We start from the raw sequence: 22,608 nt of genomic DNA, 5'->3' as shown, positions 1-22,608 counted from the left end.
AACTTCAAGAAATGAGCATATAATTCAACTAAGAATATTTGCAATGCGACCCTGACATACAAATAAAAAAGGCAACGCGGATCACTTCATTATTTGTTAAATAAAAACAATAAAATCAAAAGATGAAAAAATTAATAAAGTAAGTTTACTCCGGGTGCCGGGATATACTGGAATTGAAGGGAACTAAAAAGAGGACCTACTTGCCAAGGGAGAGAAAAGAAACATTCATAGGCCCAGAACCTGTCGTTAGTGTAATACAGTGGTAACTAGAGGGTTGGTATAAAATAAAAATAAAAACGTTTATTGCCTTATATTATACATTTCACACTTAAGATATTTCAAACCTAAGATATTTCAGCCTTTTTTCTTGGAGTACCGCTTCTGCAGCATCTACTGATTGAACTGCTTCCTCTTCGGGTCGTGGATTTATCTATCTTGGAGTCCTTGATATCTTTTTCTGTAGGTACTTGTTTTTGGCATTGTACCTACTTTCCTGATTAGTTGTCTTCGGCAACCACCCGGCTAGACCCTGATCAGATGGTCGATCAGTTGGTGTTTTGATCTGTAGATCCTCTGTATCCGATTCTTGGCGAGGATGTCTCTGGTCTTTAGGAGTCTTCTTGTGGCTTGGTGGAAGAAGTATCTTGTCCTATTCTCAGCCACCTCTGTTGGGAATTTGTCTTTATTGTACAGCCAGCAATTGACGGATTTGTAGTAAACTGGTTATATTTGCGAAAAAACAACTCAAATTCCTACAATATATAAAATTAACAATATAAAAACTAATTAATTCTCATTACTTACTGTTCTCTTGCTGTCTGCTAAATTATTTAAATTTTTCCCTAATTGGTGACAGTTTGTATTCTGAAGTTTTAATATTCTTTGGAATAGTAGAAACGGGAAATTTTGGGTAAAATAATAAAACTAAAAACATTAACAAAAGTACAGGGTGTTTAAATAAATATTCCATACAAATTAGAAATATTCGTAACAATCTCCCTCAGTGGTGTACATTGGAGCCTTTTCTGATGGTTGCATTTGTTCTTCTGTCTTCCCATGTTGATCCATTGATGATCCTGTAGCTAGAAAGACATCTCTGTTCTTTCTAGTTTCTTCCAGTTGGTTTCCGTGGTGAAACTCCATACTGGGACAGCGTAAAGTATTATAGATTTAGCATAGGCCTGATATAGTCGGATCGTCTTGGCCTTCAATAGTGGACTGGACCTAAAAATATAAGGAAGTATTAGTCTTTTTGCAATATTTGCTTTTACCTTGATTTGTTGTGTGTTCTTCGTGAAGTTGAGTTTCTTGTCGAGGTGGACTCCTAGGTATTTGACAGTGTTCTGATTGGATACTGTTTCCTGCCACTGTGAGTTCGACTACTGGTGGATTTTTCTCCTATGTAAACACAAAAATGTTGTATAAAATGGGTGAGAGTATAGTGCCCTGTGGCGTCCCTTCTTGAATTTCTTGAATTCTGAGAATCTTTTGGTCGGCTGAAACTTGAATAGTTCTATTAGTTAAATATGTGTCGCATATGTTAACTATGTAGTGAGGTAATCTAGCTCTGTCCATCTTGTAGATTAGAACTTTCTTCCAGACCGTTTCGTATGCCTTCTCGATGTCTAGGATGGCCATTCCTGTCTTCTGTTTTCTGTTGAATCTGATCTTCGTGTCGCTGATAACTCCTGCCAGTTGGAGTTCGCAGTTTCTTCCTCTTCTGAGTGGGTTGGTAATCCTTTCATATCTTTTTATAATAAGGCTTCATAAGGACCGTCAAAAACATAAAATATATTCTATGTCGCCTGTCTGTCATCTCAGGTGGGAGATAACCACAATTTGTAAAAGCATGTATGTCGACCTTTGAGAAATAGAAATAAAGTATATAAACATACAGAAGTCTTCAGTATATGACAGTGGCGACGAGGTAAATGCAATAAAATGACAGAAGCATCGGCAACAGTTTATAGAGGTTCCATAGGATACTATGATATAGACAAACTATGTGGAAGAGGATAAAAAAGTATCAGTTTTGTTAACGTTAATAGGCGAACAAGCATACAAAACATGAAGGGATATTTGTGATCCTGTAAAACCTAAAAATAAAATCATGAATGTGTTGCTTGTGTGAGTCCATTTCAAATAGGTAAAAGAAATAAAATAAGACTTACAATCAATTTAATTTTACTACCAAAACGACCGGTTTCGCTTTCTACACTTTGCAAAGCATCTTCAGGTCAAACGGTACAAAGTAAATTTAACGCTAAAATTATAAAAAACCCCTATTAGGGTGCTGTCTTATAAAGATAAAAATCAAAAAAGTTATAGTAATTATGCCAATATTACATGTCTGTGTTTATTAATGTGCATAAAATTGATTAAGCAGACAAAGTAAAAACCCACAAATTGGTAAGAGATAATCTATTGAATTGTAATAAATTAGTAACAAACAAAATACTACCTACATGCCGGTACAAGAATTATTAGTTAATGATTCGTGATACATAGTTCAAACTGTATTGCTGATGATGGGTGATCTTCGGTTAATATTGTAACTGTCTGACCAGTCGCAAGGGAGCTTCTTGAGGGGAGAGATGTTAACAAATGAAATAGGAATAAGGTATATGTGATTGTTTGTTAAATGAAAGTGATATTTTATATTATTTAAATTATTAAAAGTTATTCATTTTTGACTTTTAATAATTTGATATAAAAAACAAGTAATTTGATATAAAAAACATGCATATACTTATATTATGAGCAGCGTATTTTAGAGAGAGAGTATTTTATTTAAAAAATAAATGAACGAAATAAAATTTTTGTTAAAAATTAATTACTATCAATTAAATTAAAAATATTTGCGACCACTTTGGAGTGGCAACCTATCATGAATGTATTCTCCTAATTTAAAAGGTATGAGTTTGATTAACTACGTTATGAACGTAGTGATCCTGCAGTGGGATCTTAGGCTATTAGGGATATGAAAAATAGATAACAACCTATTTTTAGACCTACAGAATACACATGTAAATTTTTATAAAAATTGGTTCAGCCATTTCGGAGAAGTTACACAACTAACTCAGTGACACTAATATGGCTACTAAAAAATGAGTTAGTAGAGTGGTACAAATTAAGGAGCTAGGAGCTTAATTAAGGAGCTAGAACAAGAGCTCTCAAATATCAAATGGGATATAATTGGACTGTTCGAAACTCGTTTACCAGGAGAAGCATGTACCATCTTAAAATCTGGTCACCAGCTAGCTATACTAGAAAAACTCCGTAGAAAATCATCACATAGGCGGTGTAGCGTTCCTGATAAACAAACGAGCTCCCTATAAAGTAACGAAATTCTGTGCAGTATCAAACAGGTGCAGATATGCACCGACAGGAAACTCAACAGACGAGGAAGCTGAATCATTTTACGGAGGATCTGACAACAGCAAGGAACCAAAAAAAATCACACTCTGTAATAATCACAGGAGATTTTAATGCAAAAATTGGAACAAAAGAAAAGGGCGACACACAATATATCGGTCACTTTGGGCTGTTCAACAAGAATGAAAGAGGTGAGATGTTGTAAAACTACTTAAACAACGAAAATTTATTTTGTCTCAACACTTTCTTTAAAAAATCTAAACAACGTAAATGGATATGGATGAGTCCAGACAAGAAAACTAAAAACGAAATAGACTACATACTCTTCAATAACAAAAACATATGCACCGACGTGACAGTACTAAACAAATTCTATACCGGGAGTGACCATAGATTGGTTAAAGCGAATATTAAAATACAGACGAGAGTAGAACGAAACAAACTTATTAAACGAGAACGATACCCAACCACCGATGTCCTGTTTCAAAAACAAACGGAATACCAAAAAGAGCTAAGCACAAGACTAAAATTAATAGAAACACTGAAACAAAAACGTGAAGAAAGAAATTAGGAACGATCATAGAAACTATACTAACAATCTAATAAAAGATATAATACAAGATAACTGCAATATGACAGTACTGAAAGCAAAAAACTCAAGAGCCATAACAAAAATCATAGAAATAAAAAATGAGAAAAACGTCACCGTCCGAGACAGAAAGGAAATAAGCGAGGCCATTGAAAAATTCTACACTAAATTATACTCGGTAAATACACAACCAGAACGACGTACTGAACGAACAATAATTAACACCGGCTCAGAAGAAATACCAGACATAACCGACTATGAAAGGCTAAGACTAAGAATGGCCCTAAATCAACTAAAAACGAATAAATATCCGGGAGAGGATAAAATTACAGTTGAAATATTGAAAATTGGTGGTAGAAAAATGGAACAGGTATTAAATATTTTATCTAATAAAGTCATTTGTGAGAGAAAGATTCGTCAAGAATGGTACAACTCCGAAGTCATTCTACTATTCAAGAAAGGAGACAAAGCAAACATCGAGAATTACGGATCAATATCCTTTCTATCACATCTGTATAAATTACTAATTAAAATCATAACCAGCCGCTTAACACATAAGCTCGATTTCTATCAACCTATCGAGCAGGCTGGATTCAGGAAACATTTTAGTACCATAGACCACTTGCACACCGTAAGAACACTGATAGAAAAATGCACCGAGTATAATGTTCCAATTCATATGGCGTTCGTCGATTTCCATAAAGCATTCGATTCCATCGAATTATGGGCAGTGCTTGAATCTCTAGAAAATGCACGTATAGATTCAAGATACACTAACGTAATTAAAACATATATGAAAATGCCACCATGCAGATAAAGTTGGACGAAAGCACAAAAACTAATCCCATAAGACTATAACGGGGAGTAAGACAAGGAGACACCATCTCTTCCAAACTATTTACCCTTGCTCTAGAAGACATTTTTAAGAAACTAGAATGGAACAACAAGGGTATCAACGTCGACGGATCATACTTAAACCACTTGAGATTCGCAGATGACATAGTTTTAACAGCCGATAATATTCAAGAACTAAATGATATGTTACAACAATTAAATGCAGTTTCAGGAGCGGTAGGCTTAAAAATGAACTACAGTAAAACAAAAATACTAAGTCGAGACCAGACAAATATAACAATACAAAATCATACCATAGAAGAACACAACTGGCATGGGACGCTTTCGGTAAACTAGCATATATCTTGAAAAACACCTCTATTCCTGTAAACTTAGAGAAAAAGGTGTATAACACATGCATACTACCAGTTTGTACCTACGGCTTGGAGACAGGAGCACTTACCAAAAAATCTCTTAAAAAATTAGAAACAACCTAAAGAGCAATGGAACGAATCATGCTTGGAATATCACTGAGAGACAAGATTAGAAACACCGAGATAAGACGTAGAACGAAGATTAGGGATATTGTGGAAGAAATTACAAAAATGAAAAGGCGCTGGGCAGGTCACGTAACCCGATATAATGACAACAGGTGGACACGGAGAATTCTAGAATGGAGACCAAGGACGACAACAAGAAGCATGGGAAGACCTCAAAAAAGATGGGTAGATGACATAAGAGCAGTGGCAGGCAAACAGTGGATTAGATTGGCATAAGATAGAGAAAGATGGAAGCAATTGGGAGAGACCTACATTCAGGAGTGGATAGAAAATGGTTGACAAAGAGAAAAATTAAGGGCTGTATGTATTTTTGTTTTAAAAATGAATTTTTTTTTTAGTGTTTGTGGCACTCATCACAACTGACACTGCTTGACTTCTGTGATCGAACGAGAACCGGTATATTCAATGTGGTATGACTATTGCCCAATCTATCAATACTGACATTTATTTCTTTATGTTCTTTCGATTGTGGTGAATATTGTTTCCTATCCTCTTCACATACTCTAACTAGATTTGCAGCATCTCTATTTGGATCCTGCTTTACAATTCCGTTCCACACACTGACTACACTTCTATTTTAAAATATATTTGGATAATTTAATAGTGTATATATCTATAAGCGGTTTACTTGGTCCAACTGTTGCATTTTCTAGCAAAGTGGTTTTATTTTATTCCGATTGAAAATAATTCTGTTTAAGATTTTTTTATAAAGTTTTCGTTGTCCAAGTTTTTACACGACGAAACTGGTAGTTTATGTATTATAAAAGGTAACGAATCATGAAAATTAATTTTTGGGTCCTTTGTTGTCTCTTTGTGTTCTAAATTAACATGCTGGTGTTTTATATTTTTAATTTTTTGCCTATAAGTTTCATCATCCGGAATATAATTTTTATTTTTACTACATAAGTCACTTGAAATTTTGTAACTTTGAATAAACAAAAAATTGTAAACTAAAATTTTTGTTAACGTTTTGATGTCTTCAAATGTGTAACATATTGAATGTTTTATTGACATTTATTTTGTTAATTTGTTAGTCACCGTAAGGCGCCATCTATTAGTTACAATGCGATTTAAAATGAGGAAAAACAAACAAAATAACAAACACAACAAAAAAAGAATTATCTAATTTAATGCAGTCGTTCTGAAGTGATGCCCGTACAAACATTTCGACGATTCATTTTTATTAATATAGATTTGAAGACAACGATTATTAATCAGAAATATTTATCAGATTGATAATCCTGAATCCTGATAAACCAAAAGAAATTAAGGAATTACTTTATTTTTATCCTAATAATCAGCAAATCATTTATCCTTAATTCTAACACCATAAATTAGAAACCCTCTTTAACGACCCTAAAAATATCCTTCCCGAATCATGTTCTGCAAACAACATAACTTCTGCTGATTGGCAATAGGTTCAGCTGCTTATTGGCAAGCCCATTTGTCACACGGCTTGATTAAAAGACTTTTATAACTTTCTGTGGACCGGAATAACACTCACTTAATTTCTGACGGGCACTATTAGTTTGCTCAAACGCCTTGTTGCAGAATTATGTTTTGTTTGCTCAACTGATTGAAACATCACGATTGTTTACATGTAGTGTACAGAAGATTTTTTGTCTTTGTTTATTTCAGAAGGTCGTTTCTACCAAGGACTGGTACAAGCAATACAACTGGAATAGAGTGGTCAAGGGTGGTGCAAGCAATAATATATTTATGACGAAAAGGAGAAAAAAGATTCTAACTTAGTATTGAGATAAAACTGTCGAAAGCAAAACAAAAATTAGGAATATCAATAAGATATGTCATATAAAAATCTATTCACACAAAAATCATTGTTTACCTACTAAAACAACAATGAGTGTAAAAAGAAACTTCAATCCAAAAAGGGTGTCTTACAGAAGTATTCCATATCTTTAAAATATTTAAATATTAAAATATACTTGGAAAACGAAAGTAAAACGTGAAGGAATACTTATATGTATTAGGCTTTGGAGATGATCAAGTAGTGATTGTTCTGGAGCCTGAAGATCTGAGTTACGTAATAATTCCTCTTCTGCTCGTGCCTTATCCATTGCGGACGTTGGCTATTACCATGACAAATTAGTATCTTGTTGGCGGCTTGTCTAGACAGTAGGATAGATGTTGGGCCGAACCACTCTCGTAGGTTTTACATCCAAGAGTTTTTGTTTCCATCCGTACCTCTCCTTCCATCCACTTTTACCTGGAAAATGAATTGCTAGAGGCGGTATTTACTGTGTCTCAAAGTGTGCTCGAAGAATTCTAGTTTTTTTTCACTCCACTTCACTCACTCTTTGTAGTAGATTATGCAGATCTTCACAGCTGTTGGGTATAATGGCAGTATCGTCCGCATATCTAATTTTATATATCAACTCCTCATTGATCATTATGTGTTCTGTAGCTTCAAGTCCTTATCAAAGATCACTTATGAGTCTGAGTACAAATTGAAAAGCGTACACATCCTTGGCAAACGGGGAATTTTTTTTGATAAGTCTTTATTGATTCTTATTTTTGTCGATTGGTTCCAGTATAGGCTTTTTATAATTCTCATGTATTTCGAATCTACTCCTACATCTTTGAGGAGTTTTATTAGTTTTTCGCGTTTTACATTATCAAACGCCTTTCAGAAATCTATGAAACAAACAAATACATCCCGATTCATGTTCAAGGGAGCTACATAAAACAATAATATACGAAAGTAACGTCCAAAAACATAACATGTACTTCGCAAGAATTCAAAAGGTGATTTACAAATGTCGGCAGCGTAATAATAGGTAAAACTTAAAGATATTTAAAAATACCTGGGATTTCCAACGAATTAAAGTCACCAGAAGAAGAGATCAGAGGCTAGGAAAAGAAAACAGCTGTTAGGCTAATGATCCATGGTCGTAAAAACAAATATTCAACACATTATGACAACAAAACATTAGAAAAAAATATCAATAAATATAGAAAATATGGTTCTGAAACAATTTTCTTAAATCATATAAGTAAATATGGTTCTAAAATAATTTTACTAAAATGAAGAACAGTAATACTGTTCTGAAGCTATTTTCTTGTCGGATCTTAATGAAATTATTATTTTGGTTGGGAATAAGACACAATATAAAGTCTAAAATAAGTTTATTTTTAACTTTTCGATTTTCACTTTTGAAATCGTTCTCAAAATGTAAACATTAATAAATTAAGCAAATTTTGTTTTTGTTACTTGGTGAAAAATTCTTCTAATCATTTAATTTTATCTGACTCATTCATATTGACAATTCAGGTATATATTATACATAGTACACGACTTTAAAATAATATTACCAATATTGTTGAGTTGCGTTCCTGGGACGACTTAATTGTAATTATTTTGTTCACTCAGTTACACGAGATCAACTTTAACTTGAGAATAACCGGCAGAAAAAAATCATAGCATGTGATCCGTCTTAATAAAGACACCCACATGCAATGGTGACAGTAAAATTCTCCCGTTCGTAATTTCATAGTAAATCAAGAGGACAACCCAGAAAAACAAAAAGAAAAACTCATCATACTATCCCGACATGGTAAGTAATTGGTCTTATATTTAGTTTACTCTCAATAAATACCAAACTCTGATTTTATAAATATGTATGTTAATTAAAAACATAAATGATGTATTCTTGATATTTTATTGAATTATTCGTCTTTAAATATGGATAACCAGTTCCTACCGTACTCTGCCGAGGAATTTGCGACGCAATTGGTCTCATTTAGCGTAATTAGAGCCGCTTCTTTGATTTTTCCCCTTTTACCATCTGTTTCTTTCAGGACTATACTTGAATGTCTCCATTGAACCCTATGTTCGTTTTCCCACAAATGTTTAGGTACATATTTGAGATCTATCAAATTCTCATTTATTGTTATTGATGTTTCACCCAAATAAAAATGATTTCAACGCATTCACAAGGTATTTTATAAATACAATCACTGGTTCTTTCTTGTTTATTGTTAGGTTTAGTTTGAGATAAAATATATACTCCTTCCTCCTCTTGTCTTTCCCTGTATTATCTATATTAGAATTTCATATCAGTATCCCCTCATTAAGTGTCACAGATATTGTAATTTTCTTATTTTTATTGTATGTATTATTTCGTATTCTTTGCCCATTTGCCGGAATACTTCCGTGTTCGTTCTCTTCTATCTCCATGTTATTCTAAGCATCGTTCTGTAACACCATATTTCAGATGACTGTCGCTTACTTTTGTGTTCTTGCTTCAGTGTCCAGCTTTCAAGTCCATATTGTAGTATCGAAAATACGTAACATCTCAGAGCTCTTACTCACATTTCTAATCTAAGATCTTTATTTCAGAGAATTGTGTTCATTTTTACAAACCCATTTTTTGCTATTTCTATACTTACCCATATTTCTGTTATTTGATCATTGCTTTTTAAAATCCAGCTTCCCAGGTATTTGTATTTTTCAACACTTTCTATTAGTACATTTTATCATCATCAATACATTGTATATTTGTTGGAGTTAGTTGGAGTTACCAACTTGTTGGAGTTGGAGTTATAATCACGGTGTCATCTGCATATCTTATGATGTTAATTATTCTTCCGTTAATTATTATTCCTTCACTTTCAGTAGTTTCTTCAATAATAGATTCACTATATACATTGAATAGTAATGGAAACATAATACATCCCTGCCTAACTCCTCTCCTGATTTCAACATGACTTATTAATAAATTTGTGCTACATTGACTGCAGTCTATTAGAGACTATTGTACGTCTCTAACACCAAGTAAATGTGCTCTAGCCTCTCTTTCTTTTTGATAACGTTATATAGTTTTACAGGCTGATACATACTTCTTATATTCCATGTAGCTATTTTTACCTGAGTGGGTTGAGAATTTTTTTGCTTTTGTGTGCAAGAATTTCGCATGTTACAGACCGAGGAGGCCTTGCATTCTGATGATTGTCCTCCCCTGCCGGATTTTCGTCTCCGATTACCATAATTAATAGTGTCTCTTGCGTAAATAGTGCTAGCCATTATTTGTACAAGAGATGGCATCAGGGATCTTTAATACAGTGGTTTCTCATTGCCTTCTACATTCTGATACCGTTGAGCACTTTCTTAGATCTTCCGTATTTAAGACCAATTTCTCAGTCTTAGAACAATAGAGTGCCCTTCCACCTACCAGTTCATCAGCCCGAAGCCATTGGCCAGTAAATGCTGGATTGATTATCCCAGCAAACACTCAGACATGAGAGTCTCGTTAGTTATCTAGCAGGATGTACCAGATGCTCATGATCTAGATGATCATACGAGCAGGTGAGGTTGACATTTAAATAGGAGTGGTTATATGTTTATCACTATTCCATTTGCAGGCTTGAAATATATTCAGATACAGTGACGTTAGTTTAGAAGAATCATTGCAAATACTCGTTTTGAACAGCTCCAGCTCCAATTCAGACAGTGTTGGTTCTTCGTAGCTGACGATTACTGAGTATAGCAATAGATTTTTCCGTGATCGACCAAGTGAATTTGTAGTTTTTGACCGGTCTTTATACGGGACTGTTCAAAGGAAATAAATTATAAATATCGATACTCCGTTTTGAGTTGTCTCAGTATTGTACAATAATTTACAAAGATAATACGATCTACCTTACAAACCTCCAATACAATACATTTATTAATTTATAAAGATCCTTTTAGAAAAAATGTTTTACGACGTTAATGTAACAAATAAAAAAAAATAAAATTGAATCCACATGTCTACCTCCTCAGCAATCGGCAATCATATCATATATACAAGGAATTCAAATAACAAGTATATTCACAAATGTAGTATTACAACACATATACATTAGTTAAAATAATAGAAAATATTGTATTTGAAATTGAGTACTAAGCCTTTTTATCAGAGCCATATGTTCCGCAAATCCAGGACAACGTTTTGCTGTTTGGCAGTTAATACTTTTAGTTAAATATCACGTTTTGCTTTTAATTATCATATGCCTTCTATATAACTGTTATAAAATTCTAATACATCATTTTTCAATCATGGAATCGGAGAGATAAAGAATCTACTGGGCCACTTGAAGTTAGATTGATAAATACAATTCTACTCAATCCTGCGAATAAAAGTTATAAATTACATCAATGTTGATAAATATTACCGTGCTATCTATGAAACGTAAATTATAAAATACTCTTAATCAACTAATAAAAAATTAAACTTACGAAAACAATTAGGCTTTGTACACATCATCTTGTGCTCTTAAATCGGTATTAGTTGGGGTGAAATGTTTTTAAATTTACATTAAATTTTTATTTAAGATTCAAATATATGAATGACATTGCTTTTAACTGTCGTTACACCAGTAATCAAGAAAACCAAATAGTTATAACGAGAGTAATAAGTAAATTAAATTCTAAACAGTCGATGTTTTTCTTCTTATCTTTATAAATCTAAAATATATCTTTTAAGGTCGATCATGTGTACTTATAGTATATTTCACGAATTTGCTGACTATTTTGGATTAGGGATGACCAGGAAATTTAAACAAGCCAGTATACACATACCAGCATTAAGAAACCCAGATGGCTCATAGGCGAGAATAATTCAAGAAAAAGCAGAAACATTTGCAAAATATCTTGAAGAAGTTTTTCAAACTCTATCCTCTCAGTGCTGAAGAAGATGAAGCTATTTACGAAAGTCCAACAGCCAGGTGAGCAAATTAAACCAGTTACAAAAAGACAAGTAAAAAGTGTCATTAAATATAGATTAAAAATCAAAAAAGCTCCAGGTTATGACCTTATAACAGGAAATATTGTTAATAAACCTTAGGCGCGCTAGACAGCATCGCCTCGATACTGTCAGCGCTCCGTACACACACATTCCGACCACAAGTTCCTCTTCCATCGATGGAAGCTGCATCCAGCGCTAGAGGAGATGGACGGCCTTCGACCGTATAAAAAAGCAGCCGCCGCACGAGAAAGGGAGTTCCTTCGGAGTATTGATCTGACAACAATAACAACAGAGGTGCCATGGAATTCTGGCTAAGGTTTTTGTTACGGATAGACAGACAAAATAAGCAAATTATATATATGTTGATACTGTCATGTGATATCTCATATGTCGCTATACATTCACCTTCGCTTAACGAAGAAGAGGTTTAGTGACCTTTTGGTAGTCGCTTTCTTTGTTTTTTCTACATGAATATCGTGGGCATACTGCAAAAACTGACCAAGTCAAATATGATGCTTTCGAGATAATTGATGTTGAATATTTTGTAATTTTATTTGAGTTTATTTCTAAATCAATTTAAAAGGATATGTATTTTTTCTTTCCAGGTATTAAATGGTTGAAGTTAGTGATTCTAAGTATCTCTAAAGATTGTATTAATCTTTTTGTTTTTCGCAAAAAAAAATTGACTTGGTCACTTTTTGATGTAGAAATTTTCTCATATTGACATCATGGCCACAAAATGATAATTATTGATCAATAATAAAACACAAAGAAAATACCTATGTCTAATTTTATTTATTTACAGTGTAAGGCTGAAGTTTCAAATAAAAACATTTACTTTATTTTTTAAATTGGAAAATGATAACAAAAATGTAAAAGTTTCTATACTAGAATTAATCTGACTCCGAATCGGACAAGTAGAACTAATCCAAATCCGAATCGGACAATACTGATGGCTCTGGAGCAACATCTTTTTTTCCACTCTCTGATGGTATTGACTGATACCAAGCATGGAATTCAGAGGGAATTGTTCCTGTCTTACATAATTTTAGAAGATCCTGCTTTTTAAGTTTAGAAATAGGAATTTCTTTAGAGTATAATAGTTGAATTTCTTTTATAGGATTTATAACTCGTTTAGTACGTCCAACTACATTGAACATAAGAAATTCTGGATCACTATAGTTGTACTTAAATAGTATATATTGCGGTTTATCTGCTTCATATCGCATACATTTAATTTTTAGCCAATTAACACGATTTCCGTTTTCATCAATGGTTCTATTTTTAAGAGTATTAGCAGCTAGGGTCTTTATGTCAAGAAAATCATTATACCTTAATTCCTGTACGTTATATGGATCACTTCTTTTGTTTCGGCCTCTTTTGGAGCGTGCCAGTCTAAAAATGTTTAACCAATCATGCATAGTGTATACTGGAACATTCTTTTTAGCATTTTCTATGGCGCTGTGCATGGAATCTACTTCCATATAAGAATGCCCAGATTCCAAAAAATTATGCTGTACAATATTTAAATTGCTGTTTTGTACGATAAATAGAAATAATGCTGCAATAAACTGATTTCTGTTTTGACCGCTACAGGTATCAGAGAACAAACTTATTTCGATAATATTTTGTGGCAAAGATTTTATAAACTTAAGCAGGCATGTACCTATTTCTGAACTGCCCTTTTGACCATTAATTTCAGTCCATGCGTAGCAGTGGGCTTTTTGACTAGCTGCTTCGTAAATTGTGAGATTGTACGCGCACAGCTTTCTACTGTAATACATTGGTGAGACATCTGAAGAAGGTATTTGCAGAACGCTTTGTAAATCAAACGTGACACTTAAAAAACTATTATCAGTCATTGCGCGCTCTTTGTCTGATTTTTTTGCTAAATTTGCTTCGTCTCGTCTTTTAATGTGATTCTGATATTTTTCTTCTAAATCTGCAGCTTTTGTCTTCAAGTAGTTCGTTCATGTTAGGCACTGATCCTTTTTAGGCTTAAAAAAGGACAAATTAAAGTTGGTACCAAAAATGCGACGGTAAGTTATTTGAGATGCGTATTCCTTTCCCGTTTTCTTGCAATCTTCCACATATAGTTCGTACATTTTTGCGATAGATAAATTAGAATCTAAATATTCTCGTTTAGTTGATGATCTACAGTAGTGAGATGCCATGGTTGGAAAACTTTGTACATGCGCTTTGATTGACGCTATAATATAAACGCCGGTTCCTTTTTGCCACGTTTGTCGTTAGCTGCAAATATTCCTATATCATTTGCTCCAGAAAATGCCTTATCCACTGGCCCGTGGCTTATACACAAAGTGCGTAGAAAGAAATTCTTGCAAACTCGAATTTTTTTACCCTGGTTTAGGAAATGATAGTACCTACTTGCAGTTTTGAGAGCACCTGTTCCAGAACGAACTCTTCTACAAGTAGGTTCTTTGCTCGCAACACAACAGAGAATATAATCTTTTTGACGATTATAGTCTAATCTCCAAAATTCCGAGCATAACTGGTTTCTGAAATCATCATTAAAACTAAGAGAGCATTTGAATTTACAAGAGTTGCAATTAATCAATTTTGGTTTTTTTGCTGCAATGACTGTTCCTTTTGATTTGTAAGGCAAACTTGACATTCTATTTTTCTTTTTAATATTTCTTTTCCATCGGGAAGGGTTAGCTCTTCTCCAACGACATTCTTGTTTTGATAAGGGTACATCACTATCAGTTGATTCAACATTTGATAAACCATCATCATCACTCGGAATATAGTTATCACTACTGCCGGTAGAAAAATCTGAACCACTATCAACGACCATTTTCTCAAACGTAGGTGACCAGGTATATTACTCACCTCAATAGAGCTATTATGTTCTTCACAATGTTTGGTATTCTCTTTTTCATTATCAGACGTGGTAGTTGAACATCCTTGCATTAGAGTAGTATTGAATGAACCTAATTAAAATATTAGTTTAGGATAAAAAGATCAGTTTTAAAATGTATATTTACCTTCCGTAGTGCTGGTTCCAGCTGACAAAATAGGAATGTGTTGTGATGTTGATTTAGAAGACCATAGTTCTGAAACCGTTACTTATTATTAGTCACCCTAATTTGATCTCATTATTATGTTTTATATTTTAAAACAGCAAAATGATCAACAACAAAAATCTACATAGAATATTAACTTTGTATCAGCGGCATTTACTGTTGATGGTTAGGAAGTGGGGCGATAAATATTATTTTTTAAGGAAAACGTTTATCTGCTAAGAGCTAAGTAATAGATACTTTTATAATTTGTTGTCCTCATCATAACCTCAAAATTGATTTGTAAGGCAAACTTGACATTCTATTTTTCTTTTTAATATTTCTTTTCCATCGGGAAGGGTTAGCTCTTCTCCAACGACATTCTTGTTTTGATCAGGGTACATCACTATCAGTTGATTCAACATTTGATAAACCATCATCATCACTCGGAATATAGTTATCACTACTGCCGGTAGAAAAATCTGAACCACTATCAACGACCATTTTCTCAAACGTAGGTGACCAGGTATATTACTCACCTCAATAGAGCTATTATGTTCTTCACAATGTTTGGTATTCTCTTTTTCATTATCAGACGTGGTAGTTGAACATCCTTGCATTAGAGTAGTATTGAATGAACCTAATTAAAATATTAGTTTAGGATAAAAAGATCAGTTTTAAAATGTATATTTACCTTCCGTAGTGCTGGTTCCAGCTGACAAAATAGGAATGTGTTGTGATGTTGATTTAGAAGACCATAGTTCTGAAACCGTTACTTATTATTAGTCACCCTAATTTGATCTCATTATTATGTTTTATATTTTAAAACAGCAAAATGATCAACAACAAAAATCTACATAGAATATTAACTTTGTATCAGCGGCATTTACTGTTGATGGTTAGGAAGTGGGGCGATAAATATTATTTTTTAAGGAAAACGTTTATCTGCTAAGAGCTAAGTAATAGATACTTTTATAATTTGTTGTCCTCATCATAACCTCAAAATTATTTTCAATAAATATTACGAAATTACAACACTCACCTGCGTTATTTTCATGTGAAGTACTAGCTTCGCCTTCATCTAAACACATTTGTACTAAAAACTTTCCCCTGGACGTCATAATGAAAGATAAACTTAATATTTCCTTTTCCAACACGTGATAATTCAACTGATAAACATACAACGTGTAGGTAAAACTAAAACATCAAAAAGTGACCAAGTCGTAATAGCCAATTGTCGCAGTTCAATGTTGATATGAAATGTGAATCACATTTCATGCAAAAGTGACCAAGTCAACATGATCATTAAATTTCTTCCAGTCTATTGATACGCATACCGAGACATAGACATTTGGATGTTATGTGTGTTGCGGCATCGTGCCTTTATATTTTGACTTGGGCACTTTTCCAGGTATTCGGTTACGTCTTTCGAGTGACTTGAATTGATAAACGAAAAATCGATAAAAATTGACTTGGTCAGTTTTTGCAGTATACCCACGATATATTCCCTATCCTTTCTCCTTCATTTAACGCATCACACTCTCCAATCGGAGCAATAACAACGGAAATATCATATAATGCTCTCGCCGGGGTTTTCATTATGGATAGACAGACAGAATAACCAAATTATATAGTATCCACAATGAAACTGAGTTCCTGTAGCTGGCTGTATACCATGTATCACAAAAAATTTGTTAAAATCCTTTATAAAAAGTATACAAAATTAAAAAACCCAATCGGGCTATGTCATGAAGACAAAACGTTTTCGGAAACCATGTTCCATCATCAGTGTCTAGGTGTACATGTTTGGAGCCACTAAATATCTGGTTAAAAACCCGTTAAAAGTTATGGGTTACAACTTGGTTTACATTATTTAATCTTATATATTAGGATGTTACAGCTACCAGTGGATTAAATAACATGGCAACGTACGACTCCACATGAAGTTGCTGGTCCTGAGACAAAGTGTCTACGAGGACTTGATGATAGCAAAAAAATTTGTTAAAATCCTTTATAAAAGGTATATAAAATTAAAAAACCCAATCGGGCTGCCATGAAGACAAAACGTTTTCGGAAACCATGTTCCATCATCAGTGTCTAGGTGTACATGTTTGGAGCCACTAAATATCTGGTTAAAAACCCGTTAAAAGTTATGGGTTACAACTTGGTTTACATTATTTAATCTTATATATTAGGATGTTACAGCTACCAGTGGATTAAATAACATGGCAACGTACGACTCCACATGAAGTTGCTGGTCCTGAGACAAAGTGTCTACGAGGACTTGATGATAGCAAAAAAATTTGTTAAAATCCTTTATAAAAGGTATATAAAATTAAAAAACCCAATCGGGCTGCCATGAAGGCAAAACGTTTTCGGAAACCATGTTCCATCATCAGTGTCTAGGTGTACATGTTTGGAGCCACTAAATATCTGGGTAAAAACCCGTTAAAAGTTATGGGTTACAACTTGGTTTACATTATTTAATCTTATATATTAGGATGTTACAGCTACCAGTGGATTAAATAACATGGCAACGTACGACTCCACATGAAGTTGCTGGTCCTGAGACAAAGTGTCTACGAGGACTTGATGATAGCAACAAGCGGATAGAACGGTTGTGTCGCTTATCTGTGTTCGTAGTTCTCTGGTAATAGTTCGCAGGTCAGTTGAGAGCAGAACAATGATAAGTCACGACGGTAGTGTAACTCGGAGAATATTTGGACAGAGAATAGTTCTGATTTATTTGTGTGGACATACAATATTCGTGTCAAGGACTCAGAATTATTTGAATTTTTTTTGTATTTGAATTTGAATTTGTATTCATAAACCAACAGTTTTTTTTAACCCTGTAGAAATACATATTCAAATTATTATATCGTTGCAAAGACGATAAGACGACCTTTCAAATGAGCTGTCGCGTGACCTCGGTTTGTATTTAAAAAAATCGTCGATTACGTCATTACGCCGACACTGATGACGTAATGTCCAACACATATATGTCAGTTGATGGTCATTCAAAAATTAAAATTGACGTGTTTTAAGATTTTTTTAAAAGTCGTCTGTTTCTGAAATAATGAATTTATTCCATACATTTGCATCATACTGTATGTAGTCTGTAACAGTGACACCCGCCCTAAATAAGTTAAAGACAATACATATTATTTTATAAATTTTCTAAAGCCTTTATTTCTTTATAAACAACGTTATTTCTTTATTTAATAAATATTTCTCTATAATAAACCTATAACCTATAAACCTATATATAAAAAATATATATGTATTATTAAAATTAGTAGTAGTTTTTGTGGATAGGTGGCGCTGAGGTTTTCATTAAGGAAAGACAAACAGAATAAGTAAATTATAATATTGATACCTAACAAAAATAATTGAATAAAAAAGGGCAACTATTAAATTACACCAAACATAAACTTAACTTATTTTAAGCTCCTCGTATAATCATAATTTTTTAACAATATTTAGCATATGGGCATTGTATATGGGTGCTTAGTGGAACAGTTTCGGTAGTGTTTTGAACAGCTATAAAATAGGTATCTATAGTTTTATAACTTTGATCACCTGTCCTTTATTTAAACGTTATCTAAGCTTTTCTGATTATAATTGTCATTTAAGCTTACACCGTAATATGTATATAGCTTATGAGTGTATTTGCTTTCAATTTGCTTGGTTCAAAGCGGCATTTGTAGATAATTTTTTTTATAATAACTGCATTATGCATTTTAAATGTTTCATTTATCTCCAGAATATAAAATTATAATAGCATCTTCTTTTAAAGTACAAACGGACGAAAAATATAATATACTACTGGAAATATGAATAATTGAACGTAAAAATAGGTCTATGGTATCAATAATATTATTCAGTCTCTACCTATCACGATCCATTCGCAAAAACTGTGTAAATTGACAATTTTGAAAGTAGGTATTTAATACCTATGTAGATAATTTCTTAAGCACATGATGAGAACTGCCATTCAGTAGAGTAACTAAAATTTTATTACTTACAGAAAAGATAGTTTCACGTATAGTGTCTCTAATTCGCTTATGCGGCGTTTACATTAGTCAAATGAGTTGAAGTCAGTTGAATTCAAGTGACTTGAAAGCGAATAGGGTATCTAAACCGCTTCATTCATTTCGCTTGATCGCGTGAATTGAATAACTCGGTTGAAACATGATGAACTTTTTGCATTCAAGTGAATTAAAAAACGTCTGTAAAATGGCGACAGTTAGATGGTCGGAGGAGAAATCACGCAAGTTTATTAATATTTATGAGAAGTAAGAATGTGTATGGAATACAAATAGTAAGGAATATAGAAATAGAGATACTAGAGAGGATGTAATTAGGAAAGTAATAGAGGATATGCAAGAATTGGGTATAAGAATGACAGAAGATGCTATAGGAATGAATAAAAGCGATTTTTGAAAGAAAGCGGTGTCTGAAAATATTGTAAGTAAAATGCACAATTTATACTCTGTAACTCTGCAACTTTGGAATAGTTGTTGGCTCGCTTCATAGATCCCGGTTGCTAGGATTTGCGCGATTATGGCTATTACCTCTATTAAATAATAGAATACTCGGAAACTGATACATTTTTTTGCCTATTAAAATTAATAAAAATATAATAGTACATGGTTAATAGAGATATTACGAATATTGTGGGAATAAAGTAACACCTTAGTAACACCAAGGACCAATATTTTAATCATTTATTAATTTTATTCAATTGCCATGTGAATGCTCCATTTGTTCAGAAATAGTCAACATCTTTCTCACGAACATCCGAGGCTTGTCGGGAATAATTATTACTACCTTATTGATGTAGTGCATGTAGTACTGACGGTTGATTTCTCCAAGAACCTAAAGTGATATAGCCTGTCTCTAAATCTTCTGTATCGACCAACTTGAGCGTAATGTAAGTAGCTGCAGAAGATTTGCGTCAACAGTTGTGTAAAGCTGTGGCTGCTTTTACTATTGAAGTAACCATCTCCAGGGAAAGTGCTGTCGGTCTTTCAAAAATTCTGAATGTCGATACCAAAATTATAAAAGCATTTTCAACAATTCTACGGGCTCTGCTCAATCGATAGTTGAATATTCGCTCTCGTAATGTCAAGTTTCGTTTAGAAAACGGTTTCATGAGACATGAGATAGATTATTAGGGAGAAAGCTTCGTCTGCTACAATTACCATTGCTGGTTGCATATTTAACTGCGAATTTCCTAAATTATCTAATTTCTTCAAATATTCCCCCATCTGATGCTCTTCCTTGTGCGCCAACGTCTATGTATGTAAAACAGTAATCGGCGTCCATCAATGCTAATAACCCGATACTATATGTACCTTTATAATTATAATTATCAGAACCTGCTTGTGGAATATTTTTAATGACAATATGTTTATCATATAAAGCACCACACGCCGGAAAATTTCATTTCGTTGCAAATCCTTGTTCTATACGTCACATGGACCTGCGAAAAAGAAAAAATAATGTGATAGTTAATAGATACAAAATGTAAAGAGAAGCTGATGCTAAACATTATATATATTTTTTAGAATTATCAATCAACAAGCCAAATAATTGGAGGCACCGTGTTTCCTCCAGCAGAAGGAACGGTCATTGAAGATATCGCCTCGCCGCAAGAAGTAGGAAATGCAGGAGGAAATGAGTCGAAAGGTATTACAGACAAATCATCAGTTTTCGACAATACTATCAAATACAACAGTATCTGAACATGTAACACCAAGTACATCTCGTTCTAGCCTTAAGTTAAGTGTAATGACAAAACATCGTCTGCAATAAACAAATTGCAAACAATTTGTGAAACTGCTAAGGAAAATTTGAAAGAAGATGAGTTTGAAATTTATCGTCACTATGTTGCTAGCCAGTTGCGCAGTCTGAGCATTATTAGAGCAATGAAGGTCCAAACCCAAATCACTACTTTGCTTTCAAATGCACGAATCCAAGATATTAAAAATAAGCAACAAGAAAATCACAATCCGATACCTCCTCAACAGCAAGCTTCTCATGCAGATAAACTAAGCTCTCCATATTATGCAAATACTCCATAGAACATAGTATTATTATACACGAAATGTTCAGTGACGCTATAAACCTGAACGATATACCAGATGAATTGTCCAAAGCATATATAACCTCGATACATAAAAAGAGAGATAAGAAGAAATGCGGGAACTACAGTGGCATCAGTGTGATAGCATGTATGGGCAGGTTATATGAAAAAATACTGAAAGAAAAACTGGAAAAATCTATCTCAAATAAAATCGGAGAAGATCAGGCGGGGTTCACGGCAGGAAGATCTTGCATAGACCACATAATATACACTCCAACAATTAATTAAAAAAAAAAATGGCAAAAAATAGACCAGTACACATGGCATTCATAAATTTAAAAAAGGCATATGTCACGGTCCCCAGAAAACAACTATGGAACACGATGAAGGAAATCGGAATAAGTCAGAGGTTAATAGAAGCCGCAAAAAACCTTTACAACAACAATAAGGTAAGAGTTAAAACCGGCAATAAATACTCCAATGAATTTAAGACCACAAAAGGCTTATTGCAAGGACAAATATTAAAACCATGGAAAAGGAAATGTGAAGGGATGGGAATAGCAATCCGGGACAACTTCTTGTACACATTAAGCTTTGCAGATGACCAAGTGGTAACGGCTCAAGATGAAGAAGATCTGTGCTATATGCTCCGAAAATTAGAAAAGGGATACACAAAAAATGGACTGGAAATAAATCTAGAAAAAACCTAATATTTAACAACAGAGCAAGAACCAGTGAGAAACTTGGAAATGGCAAATTAACATTAATATAAAATAAATTAATTAATGGCAAAGGGAAATTAACGGCACTGACAAATTCAAATATTTAGGATTCATATTCTCAAAAAATGGAACCACCGAGCAAGAGATAACCAGCAGATTAGCACAGACAAGAACATGTACTCAACAAATGAACGGGGTACTGTGGGATAGACAGATTAGCAGAAATACAAAGAAGAGAATTTATAACACCTTGGTACGCAGTATAATGACCTATGGAGCAGAGAATTGGGTAATAAATAAAGGTCCAAAATCACAGCAACTGAAATGGAGTTCATCAGAAGAAGCTGCAGAGTGAGATGAAACGAAGAATGGCAGTAGAACAAGACATACTCAGCTACATCGAAGAAAAACGTTTAATTTGGTATGGACATGTGAGAAGAACATCCCACGGAGGGATGAAGTGGACGAGGCCATGGAAAGACGAGACCTTAGAGATGAAGAATGTCAGAACAGAAAGGACTGGAGACGTTGGCTGAAAGAAGGAAGGCGGAGACAGCTGTAAAAATCCTTATATAGATAGATAGAGGTAGTTTAGAGCATTTCTTGTACCTAAATAGAAATACTATATTCCAAGGTCACCTACAGGTGACCTTGGTTTTTTACTTTGGTCA

At 33.6% G+C, this 22,608-nt stretch overlaps 1 protein-coding gene across 1 annotated transcript; it reads right to left on the bottom strand.

The window, feature by feature from the left end:
* Positions 1-15,417: 15,417 nt before the first annotated feature.
* LOC140431351 (uncharacterized) lies at positions 15,418-16,421 on the bottom strand. Its single transcript, XM_072519288.1, has 3 exons — positions 16,170-16,421; positions 15,822-15,890; positions 15,418-15,767 (listed from the first exon to the last, which is right to left on the bottom strand). Exons 1-3 carry the CDS (start codon positions 16,246-16,248, stop codon positions 15,418-15,420), a joined length of 498 nt encoding a protein of 165 aa, XP_072375389.1. The 5' UTR covers positions 16,249-16,421.
* Positions 16,422-22,608: the final 6,187 nt, after the last annotated feature.

This window comes from Diabrotica undecimpunctata, unplaced genomic scaffold, assembly GCF_040954645.1.
Source record: "Diabrotica undecimpunctata isolate CICGRU unplaced genomic scaffold, icDiaUnde3 ctg00000688.1, whole genome shotgun sequence".
Lineage (NCBI taxonomy): Eukaryota > Metazoa > Arthropoda > Insecta > Coleoptera > Chrysomelidae > Diabrotica > Diabrotica undecimpunctata.
This window is presented reverse-complemented; position numbering and strand designations above follow the sequence as displayed.